This window comes from Marmota marmota, unplaced genomic scaffold (assembly GCF_001458135.2).
Source record: "Marmota marmota marmota unplaced genomic scaffold, marMar, whole genome shotgun sequence".
Taxonomy (NCBI): Eukaryota; Metazoa; Chordata; class Mammalia; order Rodentia; family Sciuridae; genus Marmota; species Marmota marmota.
The window spans coordinates 1893651-1914135 of NW_025999983.1; the positions used below are offsets into that span (position 1 = coordinate 1893651).

The window sequence follows — 20485 nt, forward strand, 5'->3', positions numbered from 1 at the left end:
TCACCTGGGATGCACTGAAAGGCCTCCTGTGGGTTCTTCTGCCAAGGGCGGGGGGTCTGCCAAGGGAATGGATGGGTTAGGTTTGAGTCAGAAAAACCTGGGCTAACCCTGACCACGCGCTGCCCCCAGGCCTTCTCCAGAAGTCAGGACTAGTGCAGTGACTCCGTGGATCACCTGGGAAATGTCCCCAGTGCACGCCTCGAGAGGGTGGCTCCTGTCCCCTGTGGCTCACAGCCGTGTCCACAGTGGACATCATTGTTGCAGGAGCTGAAGGGAAGCATCCGAGTTCACTGTCGGATCCGTCCCTTGCTGCCCTTCGATAGTGAGTGGAACAGCTCGGCTTCACATAGCAGGTGACCCTACACTCGGGGCATCGTCTTCGGCCGTGTGTGGCTGTGTGTGGCCACGTGGGGGTGTTGAGGGAAAAAGGTATAGAACTGGCAGGAGTCTCCACAGCCTGGCTCCCCAGCCCTGGCCCCACAGGTGCTGCTGGTGTCCGAGTGGAGGTATCCCTCAGGGTGGTGCTCCTCGCCAGGCAACTAGACCTGGGGACAGAGCTTCAGAGTGGCTGAAACCCCCGGACCCCCACTCCCCCACCTCCTCTGCACTTGTCATCTGCTTCCTGCCCCCTAGTCTGGCTGGTGTGGCCTTCCTGGTCTCAGGTCCCCCCTCTTCTGTCCACATTTTACTCCCCTCTAGGGACCTGCCTGGTCCCCTGTGTTCACCTTGGATGACTGAGCGCTGGACTCCAGGAAGGCCTCAGGAAGCACAAGTGCACCTTGTGGACTGGGAGCATTTGTAGTTTGTCAAAGGACTGAAAATAGGGAAAACAGTGTAGTGGTGACCCTGACATGTGACAGCTTCTTGGGCCTGGCTTCCAGATGGTCCTTGCCTCAAGGTACCAAATGCAGCTTTCTGTTGCTTTGTCATCTGCTCTGGGCGGCCCGTCACCAGTCACCGATGAGATTGAACAAATCAGAAACTGAGTTCCTCGGTCGCACTTGCTACCCTGAAAGTGTGATGCGGCAGCTCAGACGCAGGGTGCCCCCAGCAGAGCAGGGCCCGTGGTGGCCCCTGTTCTGAATCATGCAGGAACAGAAGAAATAAAAAGCGAAGAGTATAGGGTAGAAGAAGAGGCCAGAGAGGACAAGAGACGTGTGTGTGGAAAGAGGGACACGTGGCCACAGGAGAGGTCAGGGAACACCCGCGAGGAGCAAGAATGAAGCCAGAGTCCAGGGAGTCGGGGGTGGGGAAGAGCCAGGGAGAGAGCAGGGGACACCGCGAATTCAGAAAGAAAGCATGCTGCCGTGTGCATTTTAAGTGTCGTTTGTCCCTACAGCTCCATCTCGCGAGAAGTGGCCCATGCACTGGATGATGTGAGTAGTCCCCAGTGTGTCCCCACGTCCTCAGGGACTCTGGCCCCCAAGGTGTCCTACCGGGAGGGCAGCTTCCTGCAGACTCTGCTGTTGGGAGCGAGCCAGTGGCTTCGCTGGCGAGGCTGGCTTTCTTGGTCAGCCAGGGTGGCTTTGCCTACTTTCTGGGGGAGCAGGTGCTCTTGCTCCTGTGCGGGTGGCTCCTGGCTTAGGTCCCCCAGTGCTTTGCGTTTGCAGCCTCAGAGCCCAGTCTCTTGCAAACTGAGCATGTGGCAGGTGGGTAGATTCAAAAAAGTAGAGAATTCAGAAAAGAGACACAGGTACAAAACTAAAAGCAGTGAAGTAAAACATGAACTTTGTAGTGTTAGTTGGAAACAGACCTGATTCTGTCTCTCCTTGAACCCCTCATGCTTCTCAGTTCTACCCCAGCGATGCCTGGAAGTAGCTCTGAGAAGATGCACACTCTGCTCTCCAAGCACTGTGCTCCTCAGGCGACCTCATGGGGCTGGGAGGGGACAGGGTGAGCCGGGGCCACCTTTGCTGGCCACAGGGGAAGTACCCAAGGCTGTGGCCATGTCCCCAGAACACAGAACCATTTGGCACGGTGGGAAACGAGGAGCTCAGGAAATGGCTGAGCAGATGGAAATACATGATCATAGTTAAAAATTCTGAGTTCATAAATATTTTCTAAAAAAACTTCATTGATTACTTCTGTAGGGTGGTAGATGATCAATTCATTATTCTAAAAAGTGTGGGAAAAAAAGAGCCAAGCATTTACGCCGCCCTGGGTGTGAGAGAGGTGGTTCAGGGCAGTGAGTGGTGGTAAGAAGCGTCTTCACAGACGTTGGCTAACCAGTTCAGAGCCGATGCTGAGAGGTGGCTCTGAAGCCCCTGGAGTGGTGCCTGGGTCACAGGCTTCAGTGGCTGCCGTGGCCCCGGGGGCAGCAGGGTCTGCACAGTTGGAGGGACGCCCTGCACCTCTGAGCTCTCAGAGCTCACTGCAGACATGGTGACCTCGTGACGGGGGTGAAGTCGACAGGGCAGCCACCCAGGGCTTTCGCTGTAGCCAAAGCTGCCTCTGGACAGGTCCCCCTCCGTCATGGTAAAGGAGAGGAAACACCTGACCACTCCAGAACGTGGGCACTTCACTGGATGAGAGTCGGGCGTCCCCAACAAGTCAACAACAGGACACTGAAGCTGCACGGTGCACCCCCTGGGCCCGCCCTCTCGAGCAGGCTCACTGGAGGACAGGGGGGCCTGGGAAATGCGCCTGTGCCAGTGCATCCCAGGCAGGACGCCTGTCCCTGCAGTCTGGGCTGCCCGAGTGTTCGCTCTGCAGGAGACAGCTGTGCGGAGAGAAGCATTCAGGGACACTGCAAGAGGTCCATGTGACGAGACCAGGCATGGCGAAGTCTGGTGCTTTTGTACCAGGCTGAGCAAAGAGGAAGGGCGGGAAGACCCACGGGGCGCAGGGACCAGGCCCGTTCGCAGCCTGCTCGTGGTCTCTCCCGCCTGGGTGCCCTCTCTGGAGAGCGCTCCTCTCCTCCCAGCAGGGGCTGCTGGTGGGGATTTCATCTGCTGCCTTGGAGGAGAGTGGCTCAGATGCTCTCCTCTGCCTGCCTTCAAAGGAAAAGAGCCCTGGTGCCAGGGCCAGGGTGTGGCTCCGTGGTAGAGCGCCTGCCTACCTTGTGTGAGGCACTGGGTTCAGTCCCCAGCACCACATAAAAATAAAACAAATAAGAGAAAGGTATTGTGTCCATCTACAACTAAAAAAATGTTAAAAATAAAAAGAGCCCTGGTGCCAAAGTGAAGCATTTGGGGGCAGCTGTCCGCCCTGCTGTGGTTTGCATGCGGCTTAGGATGTTCCCAGAGTTCACATGCTGGACACTTGGTCCCAGTGTGGCCTACTGGGAGGAGGAAGGGCTTGCTCAAAGTCATAGACCCCATGGGAGGGACCCTGGTTAGGGCCTGTGAAACAAGAGTGGGTTTTCACAAAGAGCCAGCCTGGGCCCTGGACCCCTCTCACTTCCCATCTTGCTGCTCCTCTTTTCCCCTGCCACATGCACCCCCACTGTGATGCCATCTGCCATGTTGTGAGTAGCCAGAAGTCCTCACAGAGGTCAAACTGAGGGGCCAGCTGATCTTGGACTCCTAGCCCCCAAAACTGTGAGCCAAATTAAGCTCTTTTCTTTATACATTGCTCAGCCTCAGTTATGTTTTTATAGCAACATGAAATAGACTAATGCAGCCACCTCTCAGGTGACATTAATTTTACAAGGTCTGACTACTAGCATGCTAGTTATGCTTTAAAAAGCCCTTATTGGTTAAGATATGGACTGTGGTCTTTACAGATGAAACAACATGTTGTCTGGTTTTGAATCTAAAACATGCTGAGAAAAGGGAGGTAGATTGTGCCAGAATGTCCTTAAAAGAAGACTGCCCTCGTGCTAAGTGTTTTTGAGGCAGAACAATTGCATTTTCGTGTTGAGCTTATGCTTCACTCTAGCTTATTATGACTACCAAAGAATGCATTCAGGAAACAAGTGAGATGCTAAGCATGTAATTAATGTGGGTAACGCTGACTGTCACCTGAAAATCTCAGTCATGTGGGTTAGAATGGCCATGTTGGAGCATTTCTAAAGTCTCATCACTTCTTGGAAAGGCGGCTTCGTCTGCGTGCCTCACCGTGTTAGCATCCTGAGCTTTAGCAGTCCTCTGTGGTAGTTAATGGTTGATGGGACGGTTTCTCACAAAGCGGCCAAGATCATTGTCACAGCTGCATCAAGAAGTTCACTTGTCTCTGGAGTGGACACTTCCAAAGCCCTTGAGGTGGCTTCCCTTGTCCCTGGAGGTCCCTGGTTGCCTCCAAGCAGTCATACCTTCACTCCTGGACTTGGGTGAGAGGGACCCTGGCCCTGGCCTTCCCTCCCCTGCCTCCCCAGCCAACCCTGTCCCTGCGGCCCAGTCTGAGGGGCCGTCTGCCTGTGGACATTCTGGCCAGCCTTGAATTTCTGGTGAGAAGATCCTCCTGAGCCAGAGGCCGGCAGGCAGTGGCCCACCCCTCCAGGCCCCGCCAAGTCCCACCGAACCTTCTCCCTGGGACGCCTGTCTTTTCACGTCTTACCCAGTCTAACAAGGTAGCATTTCTTTTGTCGGGGGCGTGTGGCTCAAGTTTAAGAATCACTGTCAGGACCCTGGCCTGCCCGCTGAAGGACTGCCTGTCACTGGGTTTGCTGGAAGAGCCAGGACTGTGTGACCTGCAGGCTCCCAGGCTGTGCGGCTCTCCGGGATCTGGAGGTCCAGGCTGGTGGATGTGCAGCCAGCACTCAGCCGGCGGTAGGTCTGGATTCGCCCTAAAAACACCATCGGTGTCAGCTGGAGAATCTGGGCCCTGCCTCCTGCTTGGCGGCCGCCTTGCTGGTTATTCACTTGCAGTTTTTATTTAACGTTCATCTCCTTGTTGATGACCAGACATGGGAGAGCAGAGTTCGGGCTTTGTGTCGAGCTCCTGCAGACTGCTGCCTGGGATCCCTGTTCCTGCCTGACACCGACTCCAATTTCCGAATGTAGCTGGTGGGGGCTGTGGGTCACATGGCCTGGTCACATCTGCCATGGTGTGAATCGCATTCTGCAGAGGGGCTCGAGGGGTCAGCGGAGTGACACACCTGAGGACCGTCTCTCATGGCCCGAGACCCTGGGTCCTCCATGGACCGCGCGATCTTCTCTAACTCTGCTCGCTCCTGGCCTCAGACTCCCTGGGCTTGTGCAGAAGCAGGGGCACAGCCGCCTGCCTCCTCCGTCTTCCTTCTCCAGACCCCTGTGAGCTTCAGACCACGCATCCGGCAGCCACTGGCCTCCCATCTTAGCATGTGCGCTTCCCAACCTGAAGACGTCCAAAGCGGAGCTCCTCATCTTCTCTGTGGATCCACTGTCCTTGTTTTCCCAGCTCATCACATGGAGACTCCAGGCGCCCTGACGGCCACATCTGATCTCCAAGTCCTGTGAATTCTGTGGTGAGCGCTCCCACGGTTTCTTTCCTGCCAGGCCACCCTCTCCCCTGCCCGACTGCTCCTGGCTTCCTGGCCGGCCTGCTCACCTGCCCAGCAGCAGTGTCCTTTCAAATGCAACCTGGTCACACCCACTCCTGGCCGGAGCCTCTTCGGTGTGTGCTCGTGGAATTCCGCGGCGCCTGGGGCAGGACCTGCAGGGCTCTCACTCCATCCTGAAGGCTCTGCTCTGCCCGCAAGCCTATGGCCACCTTCCAGGGCCCTCACCCCTTCCACAGGGGCTTCTCTGAACCCCCTGCCATGTGCCTTTCCTTGGCAACCTAGCTGCCCGCACCCCCCAGCACTCATGGTCTTCCCGAGACCAGTGTCTGCACACCAGCCTACGGGTCACAGGACTGTCCACCACGCCGACTGGCAGCGTCTATCTCCGGAGAGGGAGGCCATGTACCCTCGCTCATGGCAGGCACTTTACATCACCCGTGCCAGTCAGGACCAGGGAGTCACAGCCCTGACTGTCACTGGATGTGGCTCCTGAGGGGGTCTTCTTTCCAACCATGAAGTGGGTCTAAAAGGGACTTCTTTAGGATCAAGATTTAGTTTTCAAATATGAATCACTTGTGAGAAACTGAAAATTATTTCAAGAACAAACGTGACTTTTACAGACTGTGGTCAGAGAGAGGCTTGGGTTTCTGTTTCAGGAGACGCAGGACGGAAGGGTCAACTGCACCCAGCCGGTCCCCTGTGCTCAGCCTCCTCTCCTGTCAGCCAGTCTCGGTGTGCTGGCCCCCAAAGCACGGGTGAGACCCTGCTCACCACCTCTGTCTCAGGAGTGCTCTTCCCGCAAGGGCGTGCGGCTCCTCCCGAGGCTCCTCGTCAAGGCCAGCATGTGGCTGCCTGTGCACAGGCCGTCTTAGGAAGCCATCCACTTCTGCAGAGTGCCTCTGGAGTGTGTTCCTTTTCTAGTGGTAGTTCCTCATATTTTCTTGTTTCATGGATACTTAAGTCATAGACCTATAGACCTAATGAATCCTATGATTGCAAGGCTACGGGACCACCTCGTGACATGTGGGCAAAGCCGTGTGGGTAGGCTCAGTTAACCAGGAGAGGGACATCGTGTACCATATGCACCTAAAACCACATTATGGGGGGTGGTAGGCACTTTCCACAGGACCCTAAACCATCTCTGTTCCTAAGTGCCCATGAAAAATGTAGGAAGTATCATTTGGCACTTGGTGTCAGGTGCTAGGCATGTGCTCCTTGCCTCACCGTCCAAGCCACATGACAGAGCAGACGGTAGATTTGGGAAGAGGTGTCGTGTTCCTGGCCTGGGGCAGGGAGGCTTGGGATGCAACCCGGGGTGCAGGGGGATGGTGGCCATAGGGAAGGACTCAGATGAGGTTGAATAAATCAGACATGTGGAACTGGACATCAGAAAGTGTTCCCAGTCACCCAGCATCCGTGCTGTGGAGGAGAGGCTTGTCCCCTGCTGCAGACTCATGGAGGGTTGAGCTCACGAGAGCACAGAGCAGTCCAGTGCCTGGGGATCCCTGGAGGTTCTGCACCCATCATGGGATAGAAAACTCCCACAGATCAGGTAGCGCGACCTGGTAGCAGTGTGGCCTTGGCTGTGAGGGGCTCTGAGGCCAGCTGGCCCTTCCTTATGGTCCATGTGTTTCCGTCTCCCTGCCTATAGCCCTCAGCTCTGCAGGACTGCGCCCCTGGCCACAGCCACCTCTGCAAGCCCCTCACACCCACAGAGGGGACCCCCACTCCTGCATGTCCCCAGCTCCAGAGCAGGTTGAGCACCAGCCCCATGGCTGACCAGCCACCAAACCTGCTCGAGTCAGGGGCATGGAGCGGGAACAGGCCAGCTGTCCTCATCTGTCGCTGGGCGGGCAAGCTGGCCTGCAGACAGCTACCGACAGGCCTGAGCCCTGTCCCGCCTCCTCCCTGAAGGAAGGCGATCACTGCCCAAGGGGCCGGGGCACAGAGGCGCCTGAGCAGTGCCCGGTGCTCCTGTCCACCGTGTTTCATGCTCTCTCCTCGCTGGGCCTCGGGCACGAGGGATCTTAGCCCTGCTTTGGGATGGCCATCTGTGTGTAACGAGGCAACCTGACAGCTGCCACCTTTGCCACCCAGGCGCGCTTCTGTGGCGTCGGGCGCGCGTGGCCGTCACCTCATCTCCAGGGTGTCCTGCTCGCTGAATGGGACTTTGCCACCCGTGCCCTCTGCCGTCCTCCCTCCTGGCCCCTGGTGCCACCATCCCGCCCTCTGCTGCACGCATCTGAAGACCCGGAGCCTCAGCCGGGGACCTCAGGCGCACCGCATCCCTGGCGCCTGCCCTGGTGTCCCTCAGGTCACGCCATCGTGCCTGTGGGCTCGTCCATGAGCCCTGCGGCCTTTCTTCTCACTCTTTCTTCCTTAAGTTCTGTGACCTTGTCTTCAAACCTTCTGTGAAATCAAGACTCAACACAGAGACACGAGAACAGAGGCCTAAGGCAGAGGTGGTATGAGCCGGTCAAACAGAGGCCATGGCCCCACCAGCTGACCGGGATCTGGCCTCAGCTTCGTCCCCTCAGCTCCGTTGCCCAGTGCGCCTCTCTGAGCCCGGTGCGGTCCTGCCAACTCGTGCTCTGGTGTCCTCTGTGGCTTTCCTATCCCCAGGCCCCTCCAGCCCCCGTGAGCCCTGGGTGCAGCCCACAGTCTGATTTTGCTGACACACGTGAGGTGCGGCTCGTCTTGCTCCTGTCCTTGGCACAATCTGCCAGCTGGCACGTGCCCAGGCCACCCAAGCTGAGTGGTGGTGAGTGCATCACGGGAGGTGCGTGGGGCCAGGTGCCCGATGCCAGCAGTGGCAGTGAGCTCTCCATCACCATGTGGGGAGAATCTAGCTCCTTTGATTTTCTTCTTTCCTGGAAACTTGGAAGGGTGCTGGGGCACCCCTGTGCTATCCAGCGACAGCCCCAGAGGGAGGTGGGATGGGCACCCCATTCTTTCCTTTTACTTCCAGAAGTAGCAAGCGGTGGCTCTCACCCCCGTGCAGGGGCAGGCGTCAGCTTTCCTGGGGACCTGAGCACCAGCATGCCTGGGCTTCCTCTGTGTGGAGGGCCTCTGCCTTCGGGGTGCAGCCGTCTCCTGGCTGTGTTGGCCAGGGCTCCCTGTGGCCCACATCCCCACCCGCTCGCAGGAATGCCCAGCCATGGAATCACGTAGTCCACGTGGCGGGTCGGGGCTGGGCTATCGATGGCTCTACTCCTCTCTTAACCTGGAGATGTGGGTGATTCAGAACCACGCCTGCATCATTACTTTGTAGTATTAACACCTCTACAAACGCATCACCCCATGTGGAAACCAGACGTGGGCAATGCCTGGTCTCCCTGGGTGGCCCACCTGGTGCCTGATGTCCCCCTTGCAAGCTGAATCCTGTGTCACCTGGTACTGCCGGCACCTTCGTTGAACATAGACACAGGAATTAATAATGCTTATAAACTGTAGGCGCTGCCCTATCCACAGAGGTCCTAGGAAGTCACCGGGAGCCCTCCAGCCCCTTGTTGGTCTCACTCGGGGCCCTGCTCGGTCCCCAGGCTGCAGTCCTCACAGGTGTCCTCTCAAGAGAGGATCGCAGCTGTGTCACCCTGTGGCTTATCAGAGTTGGAAGACCCCGACCACCCGTGGCATCCAGGTAACATCTCCGAAAGACGAAGAGGGTGCTTCACCTGGGTGCCCCGCCTGGGCCCCCAGGAGGGTGGGGCTCCCCTCGGCTACCCGAGGAGGCCCAGCCTTGGCTGTGAGTGCGCCTCCCCGGGGGGCACGGCGGCGGAGCAGCTGGCTGTCCAGTCTGCATGGGGTCTGCCTTTTTCCTCCTGGCCTCAGACTTATTTCTATAAAATGTGAGATCTGGAATTTGGGAGCAGTTTTGAGCCCTACAGGTTTGAAAGCTAGCTAGGAAGCTAGGTAGGAATAAGAAACAGACCGTGCAGGGCTGGGGCGGTTTGGCCTGGAGCCCGGTCCTCGCTGCAGGACGCTGGATTCCATCCTCCGCCTCTAGAAGCCTCAGGAATGGCGAGAATCCGGAGGCAGAGCCCGCGAGTGACGGGGCTGCGGGAGAGCGGCTGCAGATCCACAGCCTCTGGGGAACGCGCCACCACAGGCAGCCCCCACCCGGGGCTGGAGGCTGTATTCGTGAGACCGAGAGGCATGCAGTGTTGTGAACAGGGAGCTTCTGTGGGGACAGGCAGAAAAGAGCCCTGAGCTGGGCTGGGACAGCCACTCCCTGCTCTGGGGACGGTCTCGGTGTTCTCCTCCGCGGATGGCACTGTAGTCGGAGGTCCCGGGAGCCCGAGGGCGCTTGGTCTCCAGCTTGTGCTTGGGCCCTCTGTGCTCCTTAGAGAACCCCTCGAGCGTCAGGGTTTCCACTGATTTTTCCTTACAGCTGAAGCTGGGTCGTTACTTCCTGTTGATGCCTGCGTGGCATGGGGGTCACTCCCGGGTCAATGAGAGGGGTGCCGGCCGGGGGAGCGGGGCCGAGGCTGGCCATGTTGGGGTGTGGCAGCCAGGCTGTGGGTGCACTGGTCGTGGCTGGCACCTGAGCTTGGCTCCTGCCTTTTATTAGGGAGTTTAGGGGGTGAGAAGAACAGCGAGCTCTGTCTTGGGGTCTGACAGGGGGGTGTAGGAACCTTTTGTTCTCGAAGCAATGGCGCACAGCGAGTGCTCCCTAGGGTCTCGCTGAGCTGCCCTCCCCTGGACAGGCTCCCCCACCTGCGCTCCTGATCTTCTCATCCTGGCCCAGATGACCTCCTGGTCCACCACAGCTTACAGGGACTTGAAGTACGGGCTGGGTGACCCTCTGCCAGACCTGGCTCTGTCCCTCCCGTGACTGCTTCTTGGGCTTCAGGGACCTCACTGCCCCCTCTTCAGTTGGCATCTTGGAAATATTCCTATGCAGTGGTGTGAAGGACAGGCCGGGCACGGGCAGGGCCTTCGTGCTTTGACGGGGCAGGCGCTGCAGGTGGGAGGGGCCGGGCCAGGCTGTTTGTCAGGCAAAGCCAAGCCTCATCCCCGCAGGATGTGTGCAGAGGCCAACATTCAGTCGTGTCTCCCTAGCCTGCCGTACCCAGATGCATGCTGGGACTCACGTGGCATTCCTTGTGACTGCAGACGGTGAAGGGTCGCCTGTGCGGCAGCCTCAGAGCTCAGCACCAGGAGCCCCACCTGGCCAGGTGTGCAGCATTGTGCTCTAGCAGCTGCCATTAGGGGCTTTCAGCAGTGGACAGCGAAGAGGACCACTGCAGGCACTGACAGCTGTCGGGCCCACAGCCTGTGGCTCTACCCCGGAATGGGCACGTGGTGGCAGGTATTTGTCATCTCACAGAAATCCCTATGTGCTTCCTGTGCACGCATCGTGTGCTGGCCAGGGGGTGGGGAGCGCCCATCCTGCTTCCTCCAAATACAAGGACTTGTGGACAGCAAACGCCTGGCCGTTCAGAACTGTGCTGTTGCTGTTTTGCCTTCCCAAGCTGCTGTCTCTCCATGAAATTTCAGTTTGTTTTGGAACTGGAGCCCATCCACGTTCTTCTGTTCAGCCGCAGCCGAAGCTGGTGCCCCACTTCTTGAAGGGCGGCCTCGGCTCCCCTCCCATGGGAGGTACCTCAAGGAGACGGCTCAGTAGGCCCAGGGGAAGTGGCTGGAAAGCGGCTCTCCAGCCTCGGGGGCTTCATCCCCTATGGGAAACTGCAAGTGCCCAGGATGCTCAGGCCACTGGCCCCAGGCCATCACATACTCCCCACGGTGTGAGTGCCTTCTCTGGGTTGGGGCAGGCAAACCTTTTTCTAAGGGCCAGGCATTGCAGGCTGCCGTCTTCGAGGCCGTGCGTCCTCTGTCTTGACCACTGGAGCTATCCTGCACCTCGCAGCCTGCAGCATTCGTCAGCAAAGGGCTCCGGGTGGTCCAGTGTCGACCAAACAGGCCACAGCTGGCCCTGGCCCAGGGCCTGTCCTCCACCCTGGCTCCCGTTTGATGAGTGAAGCCCTGGCTGGGTCTGAAGGCTCTATTTTGTTTCTATTAGGAAACGATTCTGGTGAAATGCCATCGTCCTGGTCACCCTAAGATCAATAAGACGTATAATTTTGAAAGGTAAGTGCTGGCCGAGTACACATAAACCATGCACATCGTGCCTGGGGTTGACTGACACGTGCCCCCTGTCCTGCCTCTGGGGGATGGCGGTTAGAGATAACCCCTGTGCCCACCCCCCAGGTAAATCCAGGGCTTTCTCTCTTTCTCTCTTTTCTCTCTCAAACAACGGGGCCTGAGTCAGAGGCCTTCCTGGTCAGCTGGGTGTGAGTGATCCTGGCTCCTGAGTGGGAAGGTCCTCCCCCCCACCACCAAAGGATGGTGAGGGGCCCCCGGCACAGGCTTAGTCCTCTGCTCCTAACTGCAATGTCTGAGGACTCTCTTCCTGACCCTGCAGTGGCCTCTGGCTTTGTGGGGACAATTGGAGATTCACGGACTCCTCCAAGTCCCCAGCTAGGGACAAGTGAGTAGGGGCAGGGTGTCCTGAAAGAGCCTCCAGGGAGAAGCAGTGGACCTCAGAGCACACACAGTCCACCAGGCGCCATCCAGCCGGGGTCTCGGGGACTGGGCTGCCCAGCAGCACTGAGGTGTCTGCCTGCGCACATCCCTATGCTTCTGAGCTCCCAGGCAGGGCGCCACCTGTCCACCTCCCGTATCCTCTCAGCTTGTGGACAGGCAGGGGTCTCGAGTGTGTCGGGGTGCACATGTAGGCCTGCACACAGGCCCCGCTCCTGCAGGACGCCGGAGCAGCCTTCCTCCCCCGACGCAGCCTCTGTTTGTCACAGAGTCTACGGTCCAGCAGAGTCTCAGGAGGCTGTGTTTGCAGATGTGTGTCCCCTACTGACGTCCTTCCTGGACGGGTGAGTGAAAACGTTTTTAAGGCCAGTGATCACAAACCTCTTTCCCATACAGAAATCAGAGGCCTGGCCGGGGGCAGCCTGTGGCCAGTGCTGGCTCTGTGTCCTGCACTGCACCATGCCTCCACCCCTGGGAGATGGAGGGCACTGCTGGGCAGAGCGTACGGGCCTGAGCAGGGCTTGGGTGGCTGTGGGTGGACTCGAGCCTCCTAGCGGCTGCCTTTACCCTCTGGGATTCTTTACATTTCACACGTTCTAGAAGTCTGCTGTGAACGCTCCATCATGTCGGGGGCTCTGTCTATTCTTAGAAAAGACAACTACCGGTTTTAAAGGCAGGGGGTCTTAGGAGTAAAGAGCACTTCTTTAGCCATCAGTTAAACCAGGTTGGAATATTTAACTGAGGATCCTCAGGCCACAACTTGCCCAGAGGTCCACATCCAACTCCCTGGAGAAGACGCCCCTATGTCTGCCCAGAGAGGAGGCGGCGTGACCGACCTCCACAAATAGAAGCTAATTGCAGGGTTGCTGTCTCGCCATTGGTGCCCTGGCTGCCCCGAGGCCTGTGATCTGTGGAGTGGGGCTGGCTGGCCATGTCCACCTCACCACCCCGGCACCCAGCGATCCCCGCTCACCGCTGGGCAGTTTCTGCCTCAGCTGGCCTGGGGCCACTCTAATACTGCGGTGAAAGCCAGTGAGACATTGTGGGAATTCGGAAGGGACCCACTGTGGGTCGGCCCTGGTGACCTGCGAGCTGACAGAGGACATGACCCACGAGAGACGCCGGATGCGAAGCAGGCGGGGCGAGATGCGGGCTGTGTGCAGAATAGCCACACGGTGGCCGTAGTGGCACTAGTCATGGCTGAATGAAAACCTGACTTACAAGAAGTGGAGTCACAGGGGGACACGAAATGAAGTGTGTTGAAATTTCACCTTCAGTGAGGGCGCTTTCACGCTGGGCGGTGGCCGGCCGGGCGTGTGCTGTGCCTGAGCGGGCTTTGCCTTTCAGGTTCAACATGTGCATCATGGCCTACGGGCAGACTGGGAGCGGGAAGAGCTACACCATGCTGGGGCCGCGTGCTGGGGATGAGCCTGGGCTGCCGTCGGGGGCTCACGCTGACTTGGGAATTATCCCCAGAGCCGCGGAGGAGCTCTTCAGGAGCTCTTCATCTTTTGGATGGTGGTGACTGTGAGCACAGAGCCTCGGTGCTGTGTGGGATGAGACGGGGCGGGAGGGATGGAGAGCAGGCCCAGGGTCAGCTCACGCTGGACAGCCGTTCACTCAGCTCACAAAAGTCTCCTGAGGACGGAGCTCTTGACCAGGACCCCTGGGCTCCTTTCCCCCTCCAGGGAGCAAATTCCTCCCTCTTGATGGAGGGTCTCCTGTTCCATTCACGGGTCCCCACAGGAGACCTGTGGCCATGGTCAGGATGTCCCCACCTAAATTAGTCCTAGGAGAACACCATAAGGGTCCTCAGCCGCCCAGGTTGGCAGGGCCCATGGCGACGGTGAGGCTCTCTAGCCCACGCCTGGCTTGGCCTCCTCACTCCCCTCTGGCTCTCAGGCTGCTCTGCACGCACCCTGGCTGCCCACCCAGCCGGCCCGGGCCCTGCCCCGTGGGAACAGATGGCACGGCCAGCGGCCTCTGTGCTCCCCACCCTGAGACTCGACTCTTGTCTCTATTTCCTTATGTTGATCTTTTGTGTCCTAAAACCAGGGATGAACCATGATGTAGCAGTCCCACCAAGCCGGGTGCTTTAGTGTCTTCAAACTGGTATTCCTTAAATATTTGTCAAACTCGCGTGTCTACCAGTTTACTTGGACTAAGTACTTCTGGGTACATGCTGCAAAGTCCTTCCATATTTTCTGTCATGGGCCACCTTGTGCATTTGCATAATGTTGTGCTGCAGTGACAGGTCCTGGAGATCAGGACTTCCCAGCATGTGCCTGTGTGTGAGGGGAGGGAAGCTATGCCTGTGCCCTCAGGGATCCCCCAGGGCACCTGCGTCCATCCTTCCCCATCTCCTCGGCTGAGCAGAACAGGGCCCTGGGAATAGCATCAGGCCCCACCACAGACACACACCAAGAGATGCCTCACCGATGCTGAGCTCAGGTCTTGGGGTCCAGCTTTGGGGGAGTCTCGGTGTCTGTAGACACTGCTCAGCTGTGGGCTGCAGAAGAGCTCGGAGATGAGGTGGACAGTGCCCATCCAGGTGGAGAAGCAGATCAGAACCTCCAGGGGGAGGGGAGTGCGGGTCTGAGCCCCCAGGCACGGCCAGCCGCAGCTGGGAGCCGCAGGACTGCTGGCTGGAGCGCGAGGCTCCTCACTTCCTTTGGAGGCTGAGGGCTGAGAAGGCCTGCAGAGGGGATTTCCGGGGGAGCGTCTGCCCTCTGCCTGCCTCAGCCCTCCCGCTCCTCCTTCACTGTGAAGGACCTGCACAGGCAGCCTCTCGGCATCTGGACCCAGAGCACCAGGCCATCTGGACCACCGGAGCAGACGGCGTGGAGGGCTCAAATCCTTAGTGAATTGACAAGAGATGGGCAGCAGGCCTGACCAGTCAGTTCATGCAGATGGCCAACAGGCCTACGAATGCTCCACACCACCAGTCGGGGAAATGCGAGTCAGAACCACCCTGAGCCCTCACCAGGCTCCAGTGAGACTGGCCATTGCCAAGAAGACTGAAGGTGACCGCTGGCGAGCAGGTGGAGGAAAGGGGCCCTTGCACTGTTGTGGGAGTGTAAATCAGCACAGCCAGCGTGGAAAACCACACGGAGATTCCCTGGAACACCAACAGTAGAACTAGCACGTGACCCAGCCATCCCACTGCCAGGTCCACGTCCAGAGGAGAGGAGTCACTGTGCTGAGGGGCACCGGCTCTCCCTGGGTCACCGCAGCTCTACTCACAGGAGGTCTAGTGTCCGTCAGCTGAGGGTGGACAGAGAAGGGGCGGGGCATGTGCCCCATGGAGCACGAGTCGGCCACAGAAGGACGACCCTGTCCTTGACAACAAGCAGGGTGGACCTGGACCTGGAGATCACTGTGCCAGGAGAGCTCAGCCCGGCTCAGAGGGACAGGCACCGTGTGATCTCAGTCCAAGTGTAAGCTGGCGAGGTTGATCTCCCGGAGCTGAGACCTCAGCTGGTCACCTGAGACGAGCTCTAGACATTGTTCAGCCAGACGTGGGGGTGAGTCTGGGGAGGGGGGCGGTCTCACTGAGTGACTGGCACTCTCCTTCCCGTGATCCGAGAGGCTCTGTGGGTCACTTTCGTAGTTACCTGGATATTGCCCGGATCCTGGAAGTGTCCTCAGACATAGGCGAGCCGTCCTGCAGCCCCAGGGGTCGAATTACTCTCACCTGTCCCTGTAACCCTGCCCCTCCTGGTCTTTTTTGATGAAACTTTCTAAGAATGAGGGTCCCCCCAATAAAAGCCCACTTCCAAACGTGCCCTCTCTCTTGCCAGCCCCTCGTGACTTTCCTCGCTCTCCCATTTGGGGAGCTTGAGGTCGAGACCAGAGGAGCCGTCCCGGAGCTTGATTTAAAGGTAAAGTGTGTGTGTCTGTGTTTTATTTGGGGTCCCAGGAAATTCACACGAGTTCAGCTGCCCGCACTGGTCGGGGGCAGCATGGGTGTGCCGGAGTTAACATGTGCTCTGTCCTCCCGCCAAAAGACAAAATTACAACCCGGGGCCTGCGTATCAGGGAGTGTCTGAGGACCCTTTACCCTAAAACAGGGTCCTGCTAGACTGCACTTACCAGAGAAGCCGTTGCTGCCGTTTGAAATGAGATTCGGGGACTCTGCTCTGGCATTTCCCCACTTCCTTCTAAGCTGGCTGTTGACACCGCCTCCTGGGCTGGGTCTCTGCTCACCCTCGTTCACCTGATGCAGGATGCTTTCCTCAACACCGCCAAAGGCATGGAGAACGTGAGGTGTGTGTGATGACTGTTCAGCCCTCAAGAAGCCTAGAGTGGAGAGGTCGCAGCAGGAGGACGTGTGCCGGACCACTGGACATGACACAGAGCAGCCGAGGGCACGCAGGAGGGAAAGGGGTCTCTGCAGGGCCTGCCCATGTAACCCAGGAGCCTGGGCTGGTGTCGCCTGGGCTGACCACAGGACACTGGTCTCCGTGACGACCGCATATCTTGCCCGAGAAACTTAGCTGCTTAAAGGCTAAAACAGAAGATGCAGTTTCCGACCCCTTCTGGAATCCAGAGGACGACTTGATGAGCATTTTAAATGAACTCTGGGGAATTCTGTGGATGAGAAGCATCTGCTTCGGGGCCCATGACCCTGAGACACTTGGCCCCTGCCAGGAAAGGCCACGACTGCAGAGGCCATGTCCACCAAGCTGCCGGCTCAGTGAGCTCCTCTGGCATCTTCCAGACCCTGTTTCTTCTGGCACGGTCCCCACAGACTCCAGTGTGAGCACAGCTGGCCTCTGGACCCTTGCCTCCTCTTTCCCCTTTGCTCTGTTGCTGAGGTCTGTTGTTTGCCATGAGAAGACATCGATTGCTTGTTTTACCCACAGCTGTCTCTAGATCTGGACTCACGACTCCTTCTAGCAAAGCTCGGACAGGAAAATCTCACAGGACTTGCCTCAAGCACATGGTCAATGCCCTCCCCTGGGCCCGTCCTCCCGGGCGAGAGCAATGCAGGATGGGGATCAGCTGACCCAACTGTGCTGTGCCAAGGAGGCGGGAATCTGGACCCTGAAGCAGCTTCATTTGTCCTTTGGCCTGGGACAGGTCTGGGGGGTAGTTTTGTCAGAGGGCAGACCAGGATCAGGAGGGATGTGGGAGGGCGGGCAGTGGTGGGGGTGGGCTCCCCTCTAGGGGAGCAGCCCCTTAGTTCTAGTTCTCCAGTGGTCAGCACACCACACTGTAAAAGCTGAAGCACTGTGAGACTCGTGGTGGTGTTTGAGAGCTGAGTGGGTGTGCAGGAGGCCAGGGGACATTGGCTGGACCTCATGAGTGGATTGGCCTCCATGCTTCTGACCAAGCCTCCCTGAAGCAGGGGGTTCAGACAAAGGAGCCCTGTGGTCTGCAGCTTGCCCCAGGCTCGTGCCCCAGGGTGAGCTGGCTGGGGGGGTCTCTGCTCCTGGTTGTGAATCCTTCCTTCTTCTCCACCTGGGCCGCGGGGCCTGTGGGTAGGGCTGTGCAGCAGCTGATTTAAGCAAGACTCCCATGAAGTCACTTTGTCCCCAGGGCGCGGTTCTCCCTCCAGGTTACATGGGACTCCCTTCCCAGTGACCTGGGTGCTGTGAGACCTGCCCTGCACCCTGCTGCAGGATTCCTGCTGAGTGTCTGTGGCTGCGGCCATCTGCCATGGGGCCGGGCTGTCCTCTGTTGGCTAACCCCGTGGGTGCTTCCCCAGGCTCATTTCAGAAAGTCCACCGAGAAGCCCCACGGCTGAGCTGTCCATAGTGGAGATTTACAATAACGACATTTTTGATCTCCTGGCCAAGGAGGGTTCTGGAGCAGCGGCTGGGACCAAGCGTGAGGTCCTGACGACCCGGGAAGGATGCACAGAGGTCCCCGGTCTGACCTGCACGTGAGTTCAGGCAGAGGTCCCCCTGGCCCCGAGGGGCGGTTGCCTCCCAGGTGCCAATCGGCCATGGCCCAAGCAGAGCCATCTGTGAGGGAGGATCGGGCTGGTGGTCAGCGGGACGGGCCACACGGGCTTCAGTGCTTAGTGCACGTCTCCCGATTCTTAGTTTAAGAATTTTTCTCCTTCCTTCCTCCCTCCCTCCGTTCCTTCCTCCCTTCTTTTCTTCCCTCCTCCCTTCCTCCTTCCTTCCTTCCTTCTCTCTCATGGTGCTGGGGATCAAGCAAGCCCAGGGCCTTATGTGTGCCAGGCAAGCGCTCCACCACTAAGATACACCCCCCAACCCAAAGTGACCTTTTTTACTGGGAACTGTGCAGGGGTGACAGATATGTTAATTAGCTGGAATGCTGTGACTGTGTCACAATGTGTAAGTCTGTCAAAACATCAAGGTGTTCAATAATTTTTATATGTTGATAATATGTTAATAAAGCTGTTGAAAATAAAAAAGGGGTAGAGCCGGGTGGTGGAATGCCAGCCTGTGCATGCAGGGCCCTGGGTTCAGTCCTCAGCACAAGAGAAAGAAATAGAAAAAAGACTTTTAAAAAATATACATAAATAAATGTATCTTTTAACAAGTCTTCATCAGAGTCCATGGGATGGGTGTCATTTTGTCACCAAATGGGGCCCAGGAGGGAGACAGGGACCTCAACTCAGCTTTTGTTGGCTCTTGACATATGTTGCAGAAAAAGAATTTGGGGACCTGTCGGGAAGAGGCATAGCAGAGATTCATTTAGGAAGGCAAGGGGCACTCACCGGAGGGACAGAGCGCAGGCCATCTCAAGAGTGAAATGGGCCTCAGGCTCTTCTCTTAAAGGAGACCGCAACCAGGGAGCCAAGGCTCCTTTAATCTTGGAGCTCAGGGTGGGGGCCTGGTTCTCTTCAGGATCTCCAGGCTGACCTTGCTGGGCGTTTATAGATAACTTTTGCAACATTCCCACCTCATAAGTCACTAGCAACATTTTTTCCCTTGGCTTTATTTAGTCTAAAGAAAATAGGTTGTGCAAGCTAGCAATGTGGGGGGCGCCGGCTCACTGGGCCCCGACACCCTGAGGCCCTGGGCTGCTTAAGACTCAGACCTGGGGGCACAGGCCGGGGAGTGCAGGGCTGCTCGTGGGGCATCTTGGGGTGAAGTCACAGCCCCCATCCTTCTGTACTCCCCTGTCCACCTGTGCTTGTGTCTTCCATCCTCCTCAACCCCACCTTGAAGGAGAGGAAAAGCCGACGAAGTGACCTCACTGCCCACGGTCAGTCGAGGACAGTGAAGTTCCTCACACTTGAACATCAGCATTTTATAGAGCACAGTAACACAGCGTCTTGTGAATGTGGACTCCTCACATGGCCTGGGTTCTCAAGTTACTCTTGTGAGAGCCCTGTGTGGGTCAGTACCTGACCCACCACTAGGGAGTGACAGGAGGAATCCCCGCCTGAGGCCACGGCGGGGCTGCCCAGCCGGGGACTCAGACTCAGCAAGAGAAGGCTGTGCTGGCTGCTGGTCCTGTTTCCAGAAGCCTGAGGTGCCAGGCACTTGGTGGTGACATGTTTGCAGAAGTAACCCAGACTCGCAGCTGTTGGCTGCCGGACTGTGATCAAAACGCAGCCCTTCCCTGCAGAGCCTGGGCAGCAGCCCCGATCCCCGGACATGGGCTCTTATCTCATGAATCTAATTTGATAGAATATTCTAAAAACGCGGGTCCGTGAGGGTGGATGGAGGAAGATGGGAACTGGGGGTTACCGACCTTGGATTTGGTGAAACACTGGTTATTTTTAATTGCTTATGTTCTGTTTTGCCTAAATCAGCTTCAGTCTCCTCTGGAATTGCCGTACCCATGTCTGGGAGCGGTGTCTGTTAGCGGTGGCACGCTGTGTTGACCTGGGGGCAGCCTGGTGGTATTTGCTACCTGCCCTTGGGTGCCCTCTAACACTTCTCCCCGGCCAGGGCCGTCGCCAGCGCCGCAGAGCTGGTGGCACTTGTCCACGGAGGTCTGCAGCTCAGAGCGAGGCACCCCACCTTGGTGCACATGGCTTCTTCCAGATCTCACCTGGTGGTGACGGTGACTCTGACCGTGGTGTCCCCCTCAGACAGCACTGGTGAGCTGCTATTGGCGCTGGGTCAGTTCAAGTAACAGAAATCCACCAAGAGGAAAAATCCCGGGGTCCCCGCGGGGTCTGGAGCAGGAATTGCAGCCACACCCTCCAACGACCTGGGATCTGGGACCTGAACACAGGAGGCCCTAGGACCCAGGCTGGGGAGAGAGAGGGAGGTGGGCGGGAGGAAGCATCTGCTAGGGACATGGGCAACAGGGCATGCGGCACCTGGGGGCGTGGGGCAGCGTCCTGAGGGGACTGCACAGTGGGAGAGAGAACAACGCCCGGCGTGTCAGAAAGGCCGTGTCATGCCACAGAGGCCCACGGCGTCCAGAGCAGAGCTCCTGGACTCCAGCCACAGAGGCCCACACGTGCCTGTGCACGGGTGCACGGCAGGGCGCCAGGAGGCAAGGCAAGGCTAGGCCCCGCGTGGAAGTCCACGGTGCAGAGGGTGTGTCCTGCAGAGCCCTGCTCTGGCCCCGCCCCCCCCCCCC

The 20485-nt window shown here is 58.1% G+C and overlaps 1 protein-coding gene across 1 annotated transcript in view; it reads left to right on the top strand.

Moving 5' to 3' along the window:
• Nucleotides 1–20485, top strand: part of Kif25 (kinesin family member 25) — a 42636-nt gene that overhangs the window by 18926 nt on the left and 3225 nt on the right. The window contains exons 8-14 of the mRNA XM_048805752.1: nt 265–353; nt 1340–1376; nt 11445–11512; nt 12235–12309; nt 13313–13483; nt 17676–17852; nt 19843–20025. Of these exons, the coding sequence (XP_048661709.1) occupies nt 265–353; nt 1340–1376; nt 11445–11512; nt 12235–12309; nt 13313–13483; nt 17676–17852; nt 19843–20025 (800 nt within the window). The remainder of the gene's footprint in view (nt 1–264; nt 354–1339; nt 1377–11444; nt 11513–12234; nt 12310–13312; nt 13484–17675; nt 17853–19842; nt 20026–20485) is intronic.